Below are 16,368 nucleotides of genomic sequence, written 5' to 3'. Positions count from 1 at the left end.
ATCTAGGGAGAGGGGTTTTACATAGGCTAAGCCTGTTCCCCAATCCCATTCAGACCGGCGGGACAATTTACCCAATACTACCTGTAGATTCCGAAATCTATTTACTATTAATGAGAGGTAACTACTGTTTTGTAGTAGTCACAGGTGTCAAGTAGTTGTTTTATCAGAAGTGTCTGGTTAATCGGGGAGAAGATTTTCACGTGCGACCCGCCATTTTTGTCGATGTTACGATTTTAATTTATTAAGATAAGATACAAGATTTTTAAGATTTGCAAAGACAAGAAACGGTCAACGTGTTTGTAAGTTATTTACAAGTACATTAATTGTGGTTATTCTGCATTAGTTTAGCTGACTGTCATCTCTTAATTGTTTCAGTGTTGCATCTAAACAAAATCACGTCAAATGCCTAAATTATTCTATTGTAATATTACGTTAATCTGGATAGCATTTAAGTAATTTAACGCCGAAAGAAAAAGTATCTGTAAACCGTCCATATTGACAAATTATTCATTTCTTTTTGATACGTTTAAGCGTTTTGTCAGTTAAGATGTAAAGTGAATTTGATATTTTATGATATGTGTACATTGTTCATATGTATTTTGTAGAAACAGGCTAATGAAGATATGGTACAATAATTTATGTCATTAATAAACGAAGTCAAGTATTGAGAAGAAAATAAGCCTTGTTATCACGTATCTGTAACAATCTACGAGTGGCGGCAACACAAACAGTTTAAACACGACCCATATTAAAGAAAAAAAAACTGAAGATTACCGAAAAGATGTCACAAGATAACACTACACGCGTCAGTATTGAAACCTCCTCAGATGAAGATGAAGATTTGAAGCGCACAAGAGCAGGAACCAATTACGGTTGAAGCTGATATTCATAATTCACAACCTATGGAAGACAAGAGACAACAAGAGCCAAGCACAACTGTCAAAGATAAAAGAATAAAATCATTAGAATTAAAGATAAAGAGATTAAAGTTAGAAGAAGAATTAGCTAAATTACAAGAAGGGGAAGAGATAGGTGTGGAGAGAAAACATGAAAAATCCTCAAACAATGATGAGATAATTGAAATCAACAATCAAGAACAAGGCACTCCATCACAAAGAAATGAAGAAGAATCAAAAAAAAGAAAGGAAGATATCATCAATTTAGATGAAAGATCAACAATGAAAAAGGATGATGGAGTCCCAAGCAAAATTTATGAAACAAATTGTAGATCAGAAACAGAAGAATGCCATGGCTTTAACTTTACCTAGTACAGTGGTACCTGTTTACGACGGCGACTCACTTACCTATATCACTTTCATCAGGTCTTTCGAGAACATAATTGAGAAGAAAACACAGGATGATTCCACCAGATTACACTATTTATTGCAATATACCAATTCCAATTTACAAGATCATCTAAGATACTGTCTAAACATGAACCCAACTGAAGGCTACGAGAAAGCGACGAGATTACTTAAGAAGAAAGCTGGCCAGAATTACAAAATAGCCACAGCACACGTAAATAAAATAACGCAAGGACCACCTATAAGATCAGAAGATGGACCAGCTTTAAACAAATTTGCACAAGATCTATCTTCTTGCATGAATACCCTTCAAGAAATTGGGTATATGAGCAAAGTTGAAAATCCGGATACACTGTTGAAGATTATTGGGAGACTCCCTTATGAGATAAGAAGACGATGAAGAGCCGTTGCCGACAAAATTACTGAAGAACAAGACAGAGAAATCCGAATAAAAGATATTGAAGAATTTGTAGAAAGAGAAGCTAGAGTAACGACACACCCAGTCTTTGGTAATTTAAAACAAGAAGACACAACAAGGAGTCAACCGAAATTTCAAGATTCAACCAGAAAACCCGCAAGGTCCAGCTTTTATGCCAATGTCAATAACCCCCTTCAGCAACCTCATTATCAACGAAGATCACCACTACAACCATCTACAATCTGTATTTATTGTAATTCTAAACTACACAGTCTTATCTCATGTACAAGCTTTAAGAATCTTATCCCCGAAGAAAGAAGAAATAGAGCTATGAGTAAAGGAATCTGCTTCAACTGTCTCGAACATGGCCATCGAGCTAAAGACTGTACAACATTAAATAGATGTGGTGACTGTAATGGTAGACATAATAATTTGCCCTAAATTAGGATGGGCAATAAATGGACCCCTTGGAAGATATGCTTTACAACAAAGAGTCACCTCTAACTTTATCAGGTGTGATAATGACTTAAGTCAACAATTTAAAAATTTCTGTAATCAAGAATTTAATGAATCCATAATAGATATTAAGAAGGAGATGTCACAGGAAGATAAGGAAGCCTTAAATACTATGGAACAGACAGTGAAGAAACAAAATAACCATTATGAAATTGCCGTACCCTGGAGAGAATTCCCCCCATACTTACCTAACAACAAGCCATTAGCAGTACATCGATTGAGTTTATTAAAGAGAAGATTATTAACTGATCCAAACTTATTTCAGAAATATGGAGAGTTTATTGATGATCTGCTTCAGAATGCCGAGAAAGTGGATGAAGAGAAGATGCCAAGATCAGCTGTTCCAAATTGGTATTTACCACACCATCCTGTATTTAACAAACAGAAAATCAGCAAAACTAGAATTGTATTCGACTGTTCGAGCAAATACCATGATACCTCACTCAACAACCATCTACTTCAAGGTCCCAATCTTACCAACACCCTGGTTGGAGTATTGTCAAGATTTCGTCAAGATCACATTGCCCTGGTAGCAGACATCCAAGCCATGTTTCACCAGGTTAAAGTACCCAAAGATCAACGCAACGCATTGAGATTTCTATGGTGGCCCAACAGCGATTTAACATCTGAACCTGAATCCTACCGAATGACTGTCCATTTATTTGGCGCCATTTCTTCGCCTAGTTGCTGTAACTTTGCATTGCTTCAAACCGCTAATGATGATAACCTAAGTCAAGATATTCAAGAATGCATAAGACGTAATTTCTATGTAGACGATTTTCTTCGTTCAACTAAGACCATAGAAGAAGCCAAGGTGATAACCAAGGATTTAAGACAAGCATTAGCTAATGGAGGATTTAGGCTAACCAAATGGATTTCGAATTCGCCAGATGTTATTAAAGATATACCAGAGAGCGAAAGAGCTGCTCCACTTCAACAAGATCACGTCTTTGAAGATGACGTCAATTGTAATAACCAAGTAGAGCGCACTCTAGGAATACGCTGGAATGTCAATACAGATTCCTTTTGTTTCAATATATCCATTAAGCCAAAACAACCAACAAGAAAAGGAATACTGTCCATAATTAGCTCAGTGTTCGACCCATTAGGATTCGTAGCACCCTGTATATTACCAGCCAAAGGCATTTTACAAGATCTGTGTAGACTCAACTATGACAGGAATACACCAATTCCTGATGAATTTCAACTAAGATGGAACAAATGGTTAGTTGACCTGCCTAAGTTATCCAAGTTTAAGATTAAAAGATGTTTCGCCCCTGATGATTATGGTGAAGTTAGTTCCTATCAACTCCATCACATGTCTGATGCCTCAGAAAACGGATATAGCTCTGTTACTTATCTAAGAATGATCAACGACTCAAAGAAGATCCATGTTGTTTTCCTTATAGGAAAATCACGTTTGACTCCATTAAAGAAGCTAACCATCCCCCGATTAGAACTCGCAGCTGCTGCAGTATCCATTAAGTTAGACAAGATGATGAGACAAGAACTTGATGTACCAATAGAGAAGTCCGTTTTCTGGACCGATAGTACGGCGGTGATAAAGTACGTTAACAACGAAACAAGAGATTTCACACGTTTGCGGCGAATAGGATCGCCGCTATCAGGGATGGCTCAGATCCTGCTGATTGGTACTACGTTGATTCCAAGTCAAATCCAGCTGATGATGGATCACGTGGCTTGACGACCAATGAATTTATAAAGGACCAACGATGGATACTGGGGCCGGGTTTCCTACACTTACCTGAAGATCAGTGGCTTGAACAACCCGATTTAAAAAATGATCTGGCTGAAATGGACCCTGAAGTAAAGCTAGAGAAAAAATGTCACATGGTTATAGAGAGAAGTCAGGATGCTGTCAATGAAATATTTAATAAATTCTCATCATGGTTTAAATTGAGAAGATGTATTGCCTATATTCTGCGTTACAAGAAGAATCTATTAAGATACCGTATAATAACCGAAATAACCCAAGACCCGGTAACAATAAGAACAAGACTTGTGTTCAACCACTGTTATTAGATGAAATTCAAGAAGCCGAGAGAGAAATCCTAAGTATAGTACAACGATCAAGTTTTAAAGAAGAGTTAGAATGTTTACGTCGTGAAGAAAGATTAAAGAAGTCTAGTAGTCTTGTTAGATTAGATCTAGTCCTATTAGATGATATGTTAATAAGAGTTGGTGGACGATCGAGAAACTCGACACTAGCATTGGACATCAAACATCCAATTATCCTGCCGAAAAATCATCATGTGAGTGACCTCATCATCCGTCATTACCATCAATTGTCCGGTCACTCTGGTAGAGAATATGTCCTGTCGAAGATTAGAGAAAGATAATGGTTCGTCAAAGCCAATTCAGCTGTACTAAGTATAACGTCAAAATGTTTTGATTGCAGACGAAGACAAGCTCAACCTATGCAACAGAAATTAGCTGATTTACCACAAGACAGAATAACTGCAAGTAAGCCACCGTTAAGCTTCGTCGGTATTGACTATTTTGGCCCATTTATGGTAAAGAGAGGAAGAAGTCAACTAAAGCGGTATGGTTGCATTTTTACGTGTCTGACAGTAAGAGCTATCCATATTGAAATCACTCACAGCATGGACACCGATTCATTTATCAACGCCCTAAGGCGCTTTATAGCTAGAAGAGAACCCCCAGAAAAAATCAGGACTGACAATGGATCAAACTTTGTTGGTGGATCTAAAGAGCTGAATTCAGCTATTAACGAGTGGAACCAAACTAAGATACACAATTTTTTACTACAACACGAGGTTACCTGGATATTCAACACCCCATTAGCAGCGCATCATGGAGGCGTGTGGGAAAGATGTATAAGGACCATAAGAAAGGTTTTGTCTGCACTAATGTCACAACAAAATTTAGATGACGAAGGACTCTCTACGTTAATGTGTGAAGTGGAAAGTATTGTCAATGGAAGACCACTTACGCCAACGTCCGAAGACATTAATGATTTAGAAGCACTTTCACCGAATCATATCCTACTCTTAAGATCCGGCTCTACGTTACCACCCGGTATATTTGTCCAGAAAGATCTTTATGTACGTAAAAGATGGCGACAGGTACAATATATGGCTGACGTTTTCTGGAAGGGATGGAAGTCTGAATATTTGCCACTACTTCAAAAGCGCCAGAAATGTCTTAATCCAGATGATAAAATTAAAGCCGGAGATATTATTTTGTTAGTCGACGAATCAGCCCTTTGGCGAGAATAACAGAAGTGATGCCTGGTAAAGATGGTTTAATCCGATCAGTAAAAGTCAAGACCAAATCTTCTACATTTACAAGACCAATTACTAAATGTGTGATGTTGGAATCAGTGAAGACATTGAACTAATTTGAAGTGAATTAAGCATAGACACTACTGTCTGTTCCAGGCGACACTACGACTCGAAAATTGCTTACTATTTCTTCAATTTTTAATTAAAATGGTTAAAACTTAACGACCTACCTGGAATTGTCACCCCGTTACTTTCTTCGTCGAGCCTTAACGCCTATAAGTTCGATAAAATCCTTTATTCTCTTGTAAATTTCACATTTTTCGACACTAATCAATTTCTCAAAACATAAACATTATCACTGCGCTTGCGTAAGTTGGGTCACTCGTATATCATGTACGGGTATAAGGTATTCCACAAATCGGGTGCATTCGGTTAATAATGCTTAGCGCGGGAGGATTCGCAGGTTTGTTTTGCGGCAGTGCGAGTGTGTGTGCGTATGTGTGTGTGTTTAGGTTTATCGGTATTTAATATTCCTTAGAGATATTCATATTTCTGCATGTCTCCTAAAATATTCCTCACAGAACACTTATTTTCAGCATTAGATGGCATGGTAACCTTTCTGATAAAGTGTAAATATTGTACGATATCTTATAATTTTATAAACATAAATAGTTTTGATTACTGGTATCTATTTTTTTATTTATATTCGCGTTCCACAGGCACACAAGATTTGTTTCAGATATTGTCGTAGATTAGATAAAAAAAAAACGAATCGCAGAAAATATGATTCCTTGAATAATGGATCATCCTTTCATCACATGCATTTGCAAGTGCACGATGATGTGTGCATATAAGAAGGTGCATACTGGGTAAGTGATTATTGTTATTTACAATTTCAAGATGAAGATTACGCGAGATGTGAACCAATGTATCAATCGTTTATTTACTTATTTTGAGAAACAGATTAAAATGAATTTTATAAAAGTTCCAAAAAAAGAGATTGCTTACGTATTGAATATACCCTTAAAATCCGTGTACGGGGCTTTGAAAAATGAATCATCTACAACGCAGGAAAATAAAAAAAGCAAGGTCAACAAATGTTCAACAAAATTAGATAATTTTGACCTGATGACAATAAGAGAGACCATCCATAAACTACACGGCAATGGCCAGTATGTAAGTGCAGTTCATTTAAATATGTTTCACCATTGCTCTTCGACTTTTACACATATGCCATGTTCTGCATTACATAACCTTGATGTAATAATTGTCTATATAATTGAAGGTTTCATTACACATTTTACAACGCCACTTGAGAGAGAAAGATGAACAACTATCAAAAACAACTCTTTATCGGGCAATCAATGAAATGGGATTCAAGTACTACAGAAATCACGGTAAAAGATACGCGAAAGAAACTGTTGATATTGTTGCTGCCCGAAATAGCTATTTAAGAAACCTATGCAAATATAGGCAAGTTTTCCATACGTTCACACGTTTTTAATAATTATTTTATGAAAATATTAGATTAGTCTGTCGAACAAAATTGTATAACTCAATTACTTATTCAAAAGTTGGATATTTTTAGGAGTGAAGGCTATGAAATTATATACCTGGATGAAACATGGTAAATGCTAACCAAGCCATCCATGGAACATGGACAGAAAACAGGAAAGGTAATGACTTTTTTTAATTGCTTTCTTATTACGTATACTTATGCAAGTTTATATTTTTAATGTATTATCTATGGATAGACATATTTTAATCATATGTTATTATATTTATAGGGTCATTGGGCATAATTCTCCCAAACTGCAATGAATGCGATAGATTCATTCCTTCTGGTAAGGGATCAAGACTGATCATCTTAGATGCTGGTTCGGTTGATCGGGGTTACCAGTAAGGCACTGCGAGTTAAACCCAATAGAGATAATTCAAGGTAATACTTAACACTGCAATTTGGACGGCAGTCAAGTTGACGACATTGAAAGATAATAAATCTTGTCTTATCTGTGATGTTAAAAAGGGTTAAAACATTCATTTATGGAAGCCTTTACTACATCTTATAACATTTTAAAGTTTATCCACATTAAATCAAAAATATTTTCATTTTAGCACAAGAAAAGGCCTATGTCGCCCGAAAAAATACCACTTTCAAAATCAAAGACGTTAAACGTCTGTTCCTTTAGGCCAAGGCTAGTGTGACAACTACAGACTGGGCTAAGGCATGTCAACACGTCATAGACAAGGTGGAGGATCGGTTTTAGGAAGCGGGAAGATTGAATGAGGAAGTACCACCAGCCGTATTTTCGTTCGGGAGTGACAGCGAGTTTGGGTGTGAGAGTGAAGATTTGGGCGAGAATGTCAGTGGAGAGAGTGATAGTGAAAAGGTTACTGAGAATATGGATGGTGGTGGTGTTGCGAATGAAGATTCGAGTGATGATGATAAAAATGTGTGTAGTGTATGTGATTGTGAGAACCCACCGGGAAGTGAGTCGGATGCGATTGTGGATTGGGTGGGCTGTGATTTGTGTGAAAGGTGGATGCATGTGAAATGTACAGGGAAAGAGATTGATGTAAGTGCAAGTGTGGTGAAGTGTGTAGATTGTTTGCGTAAATTGTATGATAGATAGCGTGAATGTAGGCCAGACAACTTCTATAATTTATATTGTATATAGTTGGAGCATTTTCTGTGAGTTTGTGTAAATAAATGATTTTGTATAAAACAATTTATTTTCCATTTTCTTGTTTAACAGGTAGACTGGCAGAAATTTAATTTAGTTCACGACGAATCAATATGAATAAATTAAATGTAAAAAAAACACCCGTGGTCTGAACACAAAAACGGAATTACGTGCCCTTGATCTATCAGGAGTTGACCTTGTGTGGCTACTACCCCGTTGCGTTTTCTATCATATTATCGATTGGTTAGGGGCATTTCACAAAATAAAAAAAAACTAAATCAAACAAGAAATAGAGTAGGCTATCTATACTATTCAAAAAAAGTAGGGGATATTTGATTTTTAAGTGTTATTAAAGTCACCTAATGAAACTGACGAAGAAACAAATGACAAAATGAAATGAAGTTCACATTCATCGATTTATTCCAAATGATCGTTAGACTAAGTAAGGCACAGACTGACCATTATAAGGGTAAAATGATACCCGGGGTCAAACAGCAAAGTTACCACAGCATCACAACCAAGTCAGTAACGGGTAAATCCTCCTCTGTTTGCATTGATCCGACGTGGCATACTCCTAATGAGACGTCTAAGGTCATTTTGGTCCAGATTGTCCCATTCCTGTTGCAACGCAGCAGCAAATTCTTGGACATTGGCAGGACGTTGTTGACGTTGACGTAACCTCTGTCCAAACATGTCCCAGACATGCTCGATGGGGGAGAGGTCGGGACTCAGTGCTGGCCAAGGTAATGTGGTGATGTTCTGTTGTTGGAGGTAACCTGTAACGATCCTGGCCCTGTGACATCTTGCGTTGTCATCCTGGAAGATGAAAAGGCGGCCATGACGTCGTGCGAACGGCACAACATGGACTGCCAAGATGTTGTCCCGGTAGTACTGGCCTGTAACACGCCCTGCAACAACATGTAAAGCCGTTCTTCCAGCAACAGTGATGCCTCCCCACACCATAACAGAACCACCCCCAAATCGATCATGTCTGATGACGTTAACGTCTTGGAAGCGCTCGTTTCGACGACGCCACACCCTCCTACGTCTGTCCAAAAAATCAACAGTGAACCTTGACTCATCTGAAAACATCACATTGCTCCAGCGTCGATTATCCCAGTGTTGACGATCCCTACACCAACGACGTCTTGCCTGAATGTGATGATCTCTCAAACAAGGGATCACGCGAGGACGTCGGGCGCGAAGGTGACCCCTATGCAGTCGATTCCGAATCGTCTGGCCACTCACTCTCACACCAGTGTCTGTTTGAAGACGGGCGCTGATCTGATTTGCTGTGATGACACGATTTCTCAAGGCCAAGGTACGGATAAATCGATCCTGGGCTTGAGTTGTCGCCCTTGGTCGACCTGAGCGTGGTCTGTCCTGTACAGATTGTGTATCACGGTATCTGGACCATAGCCTGCTTATGACAGACTGAGAAACATTCATCGTCCGCGCCACAACCGCCTGTGTTGTGCCGATCTGTAGCATGCCAAGGGCACGTAACCTTTCATTTTGGGTAAGCCGACGCATATCAAAATTTGTTTTCTGGTCACTAAAACAATTAAACTGATGTTTCCACCCTGGAATTCAATGCCACAATGACTGTAACATTCAAAGTCAGAGTCGTGCAAATCTTGGGTTGGACCCCCATGATGATCCCAAGCATCACCTGCATTCCATGCGGTAGCTATTGGTGCGTTTGGGCGTCACATGTAACTGGAAATGTTTCTTCTGTTAGGTTCTATAGTGACTTTTTTCGTAGTCATTTGCATATTTTAGTATTATGCCCCCAAAATCAAATATCCCCTACTTTTTTTGAATAGTATATAAAAATATCTTAGGAGCGCCCCCTTTTCAATTGGATTAAAACTTTTAAAAAAGAAAAAAAAACCAAGAAAATAGTATTAAAAGTCGTACAAAGCCAAATAAAAGCGACAGTTATATATCTATTATCCCAAAGCTAGATACTTCTAAATTTCCATGACGTGTCACTACAATATTAGGTCACACTTTGTATGTAGTTTATATCCGAAAGCCACCAGACTGGGGCCGCCAATTTAATATCTAAGGCAGTGGAGCAAACAAGTGTGGTCTGAAACCAAATAGCAAATTCATATATTACCTCCCGTAAATAGCTCATTAAAGCAAGTTATATTCTACTGGGTCGAAACAACTATTTAAACATGCAAGTAGGACGAAACGACCCAAAGTCAAATCCACACCCCTGTTCGATTTGGTTTATTCCAGGTAACTAGGTCAAGCATGGCTGTCTTCAATACCGCGAAGTAAATAAACAACGATTTTTCAAGACAGAAATGTTATATAGCTTGATCTGAAATTAGTTAACGTGCGGTAGAAAGTAAAGAGATGACGACTCCAGGTAGGTCGTTAAGTTTTAACAATTTTAATTAAAAATTGAAGAAATAGCAAGCAATTTTCGAGTCGTAGTGTCGCCTGGAACAGACAGTAATAGACTATCATGACTGTCATAATGATGGCAGTGTTTCAATTAGTAACGATAAAGTAATATTTTTATAATCATTTCAAGTTTAAATTTAATCAAAGTTTATTGAATTACTTATTTATATGTTTAATGTGTTATAACTAGATTTTAAATGTTCCTCATTTAAAGGGGCCGGGTATGTAGATTCCGAAATCTATTTACTATCAATGGGAGGTAACTACTGTTTTGTAGTAGTCACAGATGTCAAGTAGTTGTTTTATCAGAAGTGTAAGTTATTTACAAGTTCATTAATTGTAGTTATTCTGCATTAGATTAGCTGACTGTCATCTCTTAATTGTTTCAGTGTTGCATCTAAACAAAATCACGTCAAATGCCTAAATTATTCTATTGTAATATTACGTTAATCTGGATAGCATTTAAGTAAGAGTCTTGACCTCAAGAACAAGATGAGTAACCTTTTGTCTGTCATTGAGCCCAGTGCAGTGGTTTTGGTTAGTCTCTATTATTCGAATATTAGTTTGGGCGACAAAATTTGAGAATAACTAGGTCATTGGCTAGATTGTACGGTTTTTTACCACTCGGCAAACCTCAACAGATTCCAGTACCCTCCATATAGCCTCAGCAGTATGACGAAGTCCGCCATTGGATACTTTCAAGATTACCAACGGCGTTGACCATGACGACGCCTTTGAAGAATGTTTTATCATAACGTGAGTCTTTTACGTTATCGTGTACAAAATCTACCTTTTTTCAGCCAGAAAGCGCAATAAGGGAGGCAAATAGCTCTAAAATAAGATGTCAACGACTATGAAATTGATTTATAAATTGTCAATTCAGATAAATCAATTCGCATTGTCAGTTCTAACACTCCTACCTTTTTATTGCAAAAATTCTCTCTTCAAGGATCATTTCAATGGTTTTAATTCCTGTTAGTTTATAATGAGGCATGAATTATGGGATTTTTTTTCAAGAAGGGAGGCAACTCTTTCTTGACTTTAGCTTAAAAAAAATTCCATTAATCATGCGTAACCGGGAGGTTTTATTCTTTTCATGTGGTTGATTATCCAGTAAACCTTCGTCAATTGTGGACAACTGACTGAGACCCCCCTACGTTGAAGACTATTTTTTTTTAAACACGAAACAAATATATAGATAATTTGAATGATGCAACATACATTACTTAAAGATGCATTATGTAAGATTAAGATAAAGAGCTGGCTGTTCTTGCTGCAGTAGTTCGAAAATAGATACACTGAAAAATGGGCATACTGAAAATTTTAATCAATTACTTGATTCTGGGGGAAGTTATCAGTGCGCTTTATCATTATACCACTGTCATGATAATGTAAGCTTATGACTGTTTGAAAACGGAGCGCATACGTTTATTATCGTATAACGGCTCTTGACAACAGGGACTAAGTCTCGATTATCCATTTTATCGTGTTGTTTTTTGTTTGTTTTGTTTTTTAATCTCGGGGGCGTTCAAATCCAATTAATTCTCGACCATCCAATGGGCTAGTAGATTTATTATTTGTATAAATGTCTCAATAATAATTTGAAGAATATTTGCAGCCAGTAAAAAAAAGACTTGCAATAGGCAGAATTAACTCGCATATAGTGCATCTTAACAAGATACATCGTGACATCTGATTGAGACCAACTTTCTTGTCATGTACATAAATATCTAAATAAAAATTTAAATAAAAGCCGGACAGGAAGATTTACCTCTTACGTGATCCGTCTATAAAGAGATACTTCCTCGTTGGTTACTCAAATAAATTCTCATCTCATCTCTAGTATACATATATTAGGAGGACTAAATCCAAGTGAATTCAAATCCTATTTCTACAGCAGAGGAAAATGTCATATTATGAGATAATTGTAACCTTCTATTCAGTTCTTAAGGAGAACTAATCCAAGTGATGTCAATGATTTTTAAAAGTAAAATATGGATTATACTGCCCTGGAAAGCGAGAAAAAATATTCGCGGTAGACACAATTGTAACCGTGGAAGAAACTTAAATGAAATTTTCATCTCAGATGACTATGTGGGTGTTCATTTTATGCAGTGAACTTATGCAAGTAGTTTGTATACAATTATATCTGGATTAAGAATCGTCCCTGCTACCATGTGTTGCGCTTTTCCGTAATCTACAAAACATTATTTACGGAACGCAAAGTCAGCGACCAACATTTTTTTTTATATGAAAACTGTTATGTAAACCAAATCTCACCAACCTCCATGATGACGTCTCAAACGAATTCATCCGTTGAAGAACTTTTGCGTCAACTAAGTGACGAGAAGGCCATGGTGCTTTTGCCCGCCATTTTGTATGTTGGGATACTAATGGTGGTGGGTTTTCTAGGCAATGGTCTGGTGTGTTTTATTTTTGTGAGAAAACTGAAACCTGGAACTCAGAATATTATGATTTTGTGCTTGGCAGCTTCAGATTTTCTGGTATGTTCCATAGGAATGCCTACAGAAATAACGGATATGCGCTTCGATTATACCTTTGAGTCCGAGTTCGCTTGTAAATTGTTGAGATTCGTCAATGCCCTTTCGACTATATGGTCAGATTTTACACTAGTCGCCATAGCTGTAGATCGCTATATCAAAGTGTGCAGACCCTTTGGGAGGCAAATGACTGTTCGGGACGCCAAAACGGCTGTACTGGTTTCTTTATTAATTGCTATCTTGCTATCCTGGCCGATGCTCTTTATTTTCGGTACGCGTTCCAAAGATACGGGAATACCAGGATTATTTGGGAAAGATTGTTCCACAAGTGATGCAGTGAAGGGGACCAATTATCCGTTAATATATAACTCGATTCTTTTTGTGTGTTTTGTTTTGGTAACCATCGTTTTCATTGTACTATATGCTAAAATTTATAGGACAGTGAAGAGACAAAAAGTGGTCATGGACAAAGCTCGAAAATATAATGCAAGTACCGAGGAGTATGCAACTTCCGAGAGTGTAAACAGGCTCGATACTTCTGCGGAGTCGGGGAAGCAAAACCAGATTTCCCCGACGATTTTCACACAAACTGCTGATTCATTGATAAAGAATGATGCATCTATGGTTAATTCGAAAGAAGATAAAACAGTTTCCGTTGATCGAACACATTCCCTTACTTCGAAAGTAAGTGTTGATGAACCTACTCTTATGAAAGTGAGCAGTCATTTTACTGTTGATCTCCAAAAAAGCGTAACATCCATTCTTCCACCTACTGACATGCTTGGGGTGGATGCAGAGCGGACAAAGCAAGAAGTCAAGTCATCTAAGAAAAGTCGCAAAGAAAATAAACTTGGGCCAGAAAGTCGCACAACTCTAATTGCTTTTCTGGTGACCATCGTATTCGTACTAAGTTACTTACCCTACCTGGGGATGACTTTCTCCAGTATCTTTAACAAAGGGTATAATCATCATCTTCGCGGACCTTCCCTTGCAGCTTATAACCTGTTCCTACGGTCTTACTTTGTAAACTCTGCTGTTAATCCAATCATCTATGGTCTTCTCAACCCAAAATTCAGTCGAGCAGTAAAGGCTATGTTCAAAGGACCGACTTGTTGTAGACCAAGCAGGATTTATGATCTCGATTAGTATATATAGTGTTTTGGGGCGATAGTATATTGTGTTGCAAGGAAGATATTCTTGAGAATTTGTACAAATACAAACACCAACACCCCATTCAATACGATGAGTAGTGATTGTCATCATGAACTAACCAAACTGACATTCTAGCCGTCGATTTTTTGATTGGCGGCTAGAATTAGGATGCGTCAACTTGTCTTTATAATCTGAGTTAATGTATGATAGAATATTCATAGTGTCATATTAATACAGACACCAATAAAATGATAACAATAGTTTGTCGTTTGTTTATTGTGATTGACCAACAAAGGGTTAAACCCTATGCATTAAGCTTAAAAGTAAATTCCGTGAAGTGCGCTCAAACTTTAGGATCCGCAACCTTGAAAATTATCACCATGTCGTAAAGCTTCCAATACTTGATTTCAAAAGACTGACTTGTTGTAAACCAAGCAGAATTTATGATCTTGGTTAGGATAAATAGTGTTTTGATGTGATATTTTATTTTGCTAATATTCAGATATTCTGAGAATTTGTAAAAAATACAAACACCAAGACCCCATTCAATATGGTGGGTTTTGATTTTCACAATGAAATGACCAAACTGACATTTGATTTGGTTAATTGGCGGTTAGAATGAGGATGCGTCAATCTATATTTACTCCACTTTAATCTTATTCTACAGACGTTCTCTTTCGGACGCGTTTTGTGATGGACGGACAAAGGGTTAAACCTTTTGTATTAAGCTTAAAAAGTAAATTCAGCGAAATGTGCTCAATTTTACGATCCGCAAGCAAAAATATTATCAGCAAACCACGGTCACAAATTTTCTTGAATATGAAAGTAAACTGGAGAATAGTTGGACGGTGTTATGCAAATGTGATTTAACCCCAAATTTGAAGTTTTGAGAAAACACCGAAAATAGAAAATATAACCCATTCAAATAAAGAAAAAACTTCAAAGTTCCAGAAAACTTTTGTTACTTTAGCATCATGAAATACAATATAGGACTAAAATGTTCTAAAATAATAGTTGAAATGTGGAATAGTAACCATGGTAACGCATGAAATGTGATTAGGTCATTTTTGCGTAACTTCCAACCAAAATAAACTTAATTTGCGTAATTTTGCCTCAAAATGATACAACTGATTAAACTAATTATTCATCAATCAACTCCAATTCAAAGTCAATGATTCCTTTAAAGCTATCAATGTCTTTTCTTAAATTTTTGTCACAATCAAAGCCAGTATAAAATTGTGTGCTATCACCAGGAATAATGTGCTTCAAATTTTGGATATCCTACGCACAAAAATTAGAGTGTGGTGAGGTTGTTGTGAAATGCGGGAAAACCCTTTTAAGTGTGAAGGCATTTTCATGTTCTCACTACGCGTACACAATGCCACCGCTACGCTCTTGGCACACACAATTTGTGCCGCGCAGCAACGTCCCCACCGCTCTCAACCACTTTGCTGCCACAGAAGGCCACGCTGACACGACGCTCCAGCCCCATCATTGATACGCTGTTACAATGATTTCACAATGATTAGTGGATCATTGGTCTGTAGGGCAGATACTGAGCCTCATCTTAGGATATCTAAAAAAATAACCTAACTTCACACATAAATCACGACTTCGCTACGATCTAAAATAAAATCTGCCAGATCGTGTCTGAAAGCGGCATGGACGTGGCGAGATCTTTGTGAGCATTGTATCGAGAGGCAGTGAGAGCGGCGACAATGTACTGGAAGCGAAGCGTACTGAGAGCAGAGCGGGATGGGTTGGGGTCATAGCGAGGACTTTGTTTTGTGTGAAGGGGACTATACGAAGAACGTAATAGAGGCATGAGAGCGTAGCACGATCAGACTGGTCTAGAGGGGGCTTGATGAGATTTTTGTCAACGTACTAAGAGTGCCACCATGGGCGTTCCATCCAACTCTGTACGCCGTTAACACGCATTCCTTTCCATCGTGGATCTGGCTGATTTTTTAAGTCAAAGCAAGGTTGTGGTGTATGTGTGAAGGGAGTACACCTCTCCCATGAGTCACCAGAAGTAAAAAGGCACTGTTGGCGCTTTAATGCGCATTTTAAATCACCAAAGTCGGAATCATTGGGAATAAAATTGCG

The 16,368-nt window shown here is 37.6% G+C and overlaps 1 protein-coding gene and 1 long non-coding RNA gene across 2 annotated transcripts; both read left to right on the top strand.

Annotated features, from left to right (window-relative positions):
* The first annotated feature begins 7,060 nt into the window (after positions 1 to 7,060).
* On the top strand, positions 7,061 to 8,183 carry LOC126829552 (uncharacterized). The gene is made up of 3 exons (XR_007683441.2): positions 7,061 to 7,180; positions 7,292 to 7,443; positions 7,620 to 8,183. It is a non-coding gene; the product is annotated as an uncharacterized LOC126829552 (long non-coding RNA).
* A 4,254-nt stretch (positions 8,184 to 12,437) lies between these two features.
* On the top strand, positions 12,438 to 14,522 carry LOC126829447 (D(2) dopamine receptor). The gene has a single exon (XM_050559350.2). It carries the CDS (start codon positions 12,898 to 12,900, stop codon positions 14,254 to 14,256), a length of 1,359 nt encoding a protein of 452 aa, XP_050415307.1. The 5' UTR covers positions 12,438 to 12,897; the 3' UTR covers positions 14,257 to 14,522.
* The last annotated feature ends 1,846 nt before the right edge of the window (positions 14,523 to 16,368 follow it).

The sequence above is a fragment of the Patella vulgata genome, chromosome 1 (genome assembly GCF_932274485.2).
Source record: "Patella vulgata chromosome 1, xgPatVulg1.2, whole genome shotgun sequence".
NCBI lineage: Eukaryota > Metazoa > Mollusca > Gastropoda > Patellidae > Patella > Patella vulgata.
Note: the sequence above shows the minus strand (reverse complement) of the source record. Positions and strands in the feature narration are given on the sequence as shown.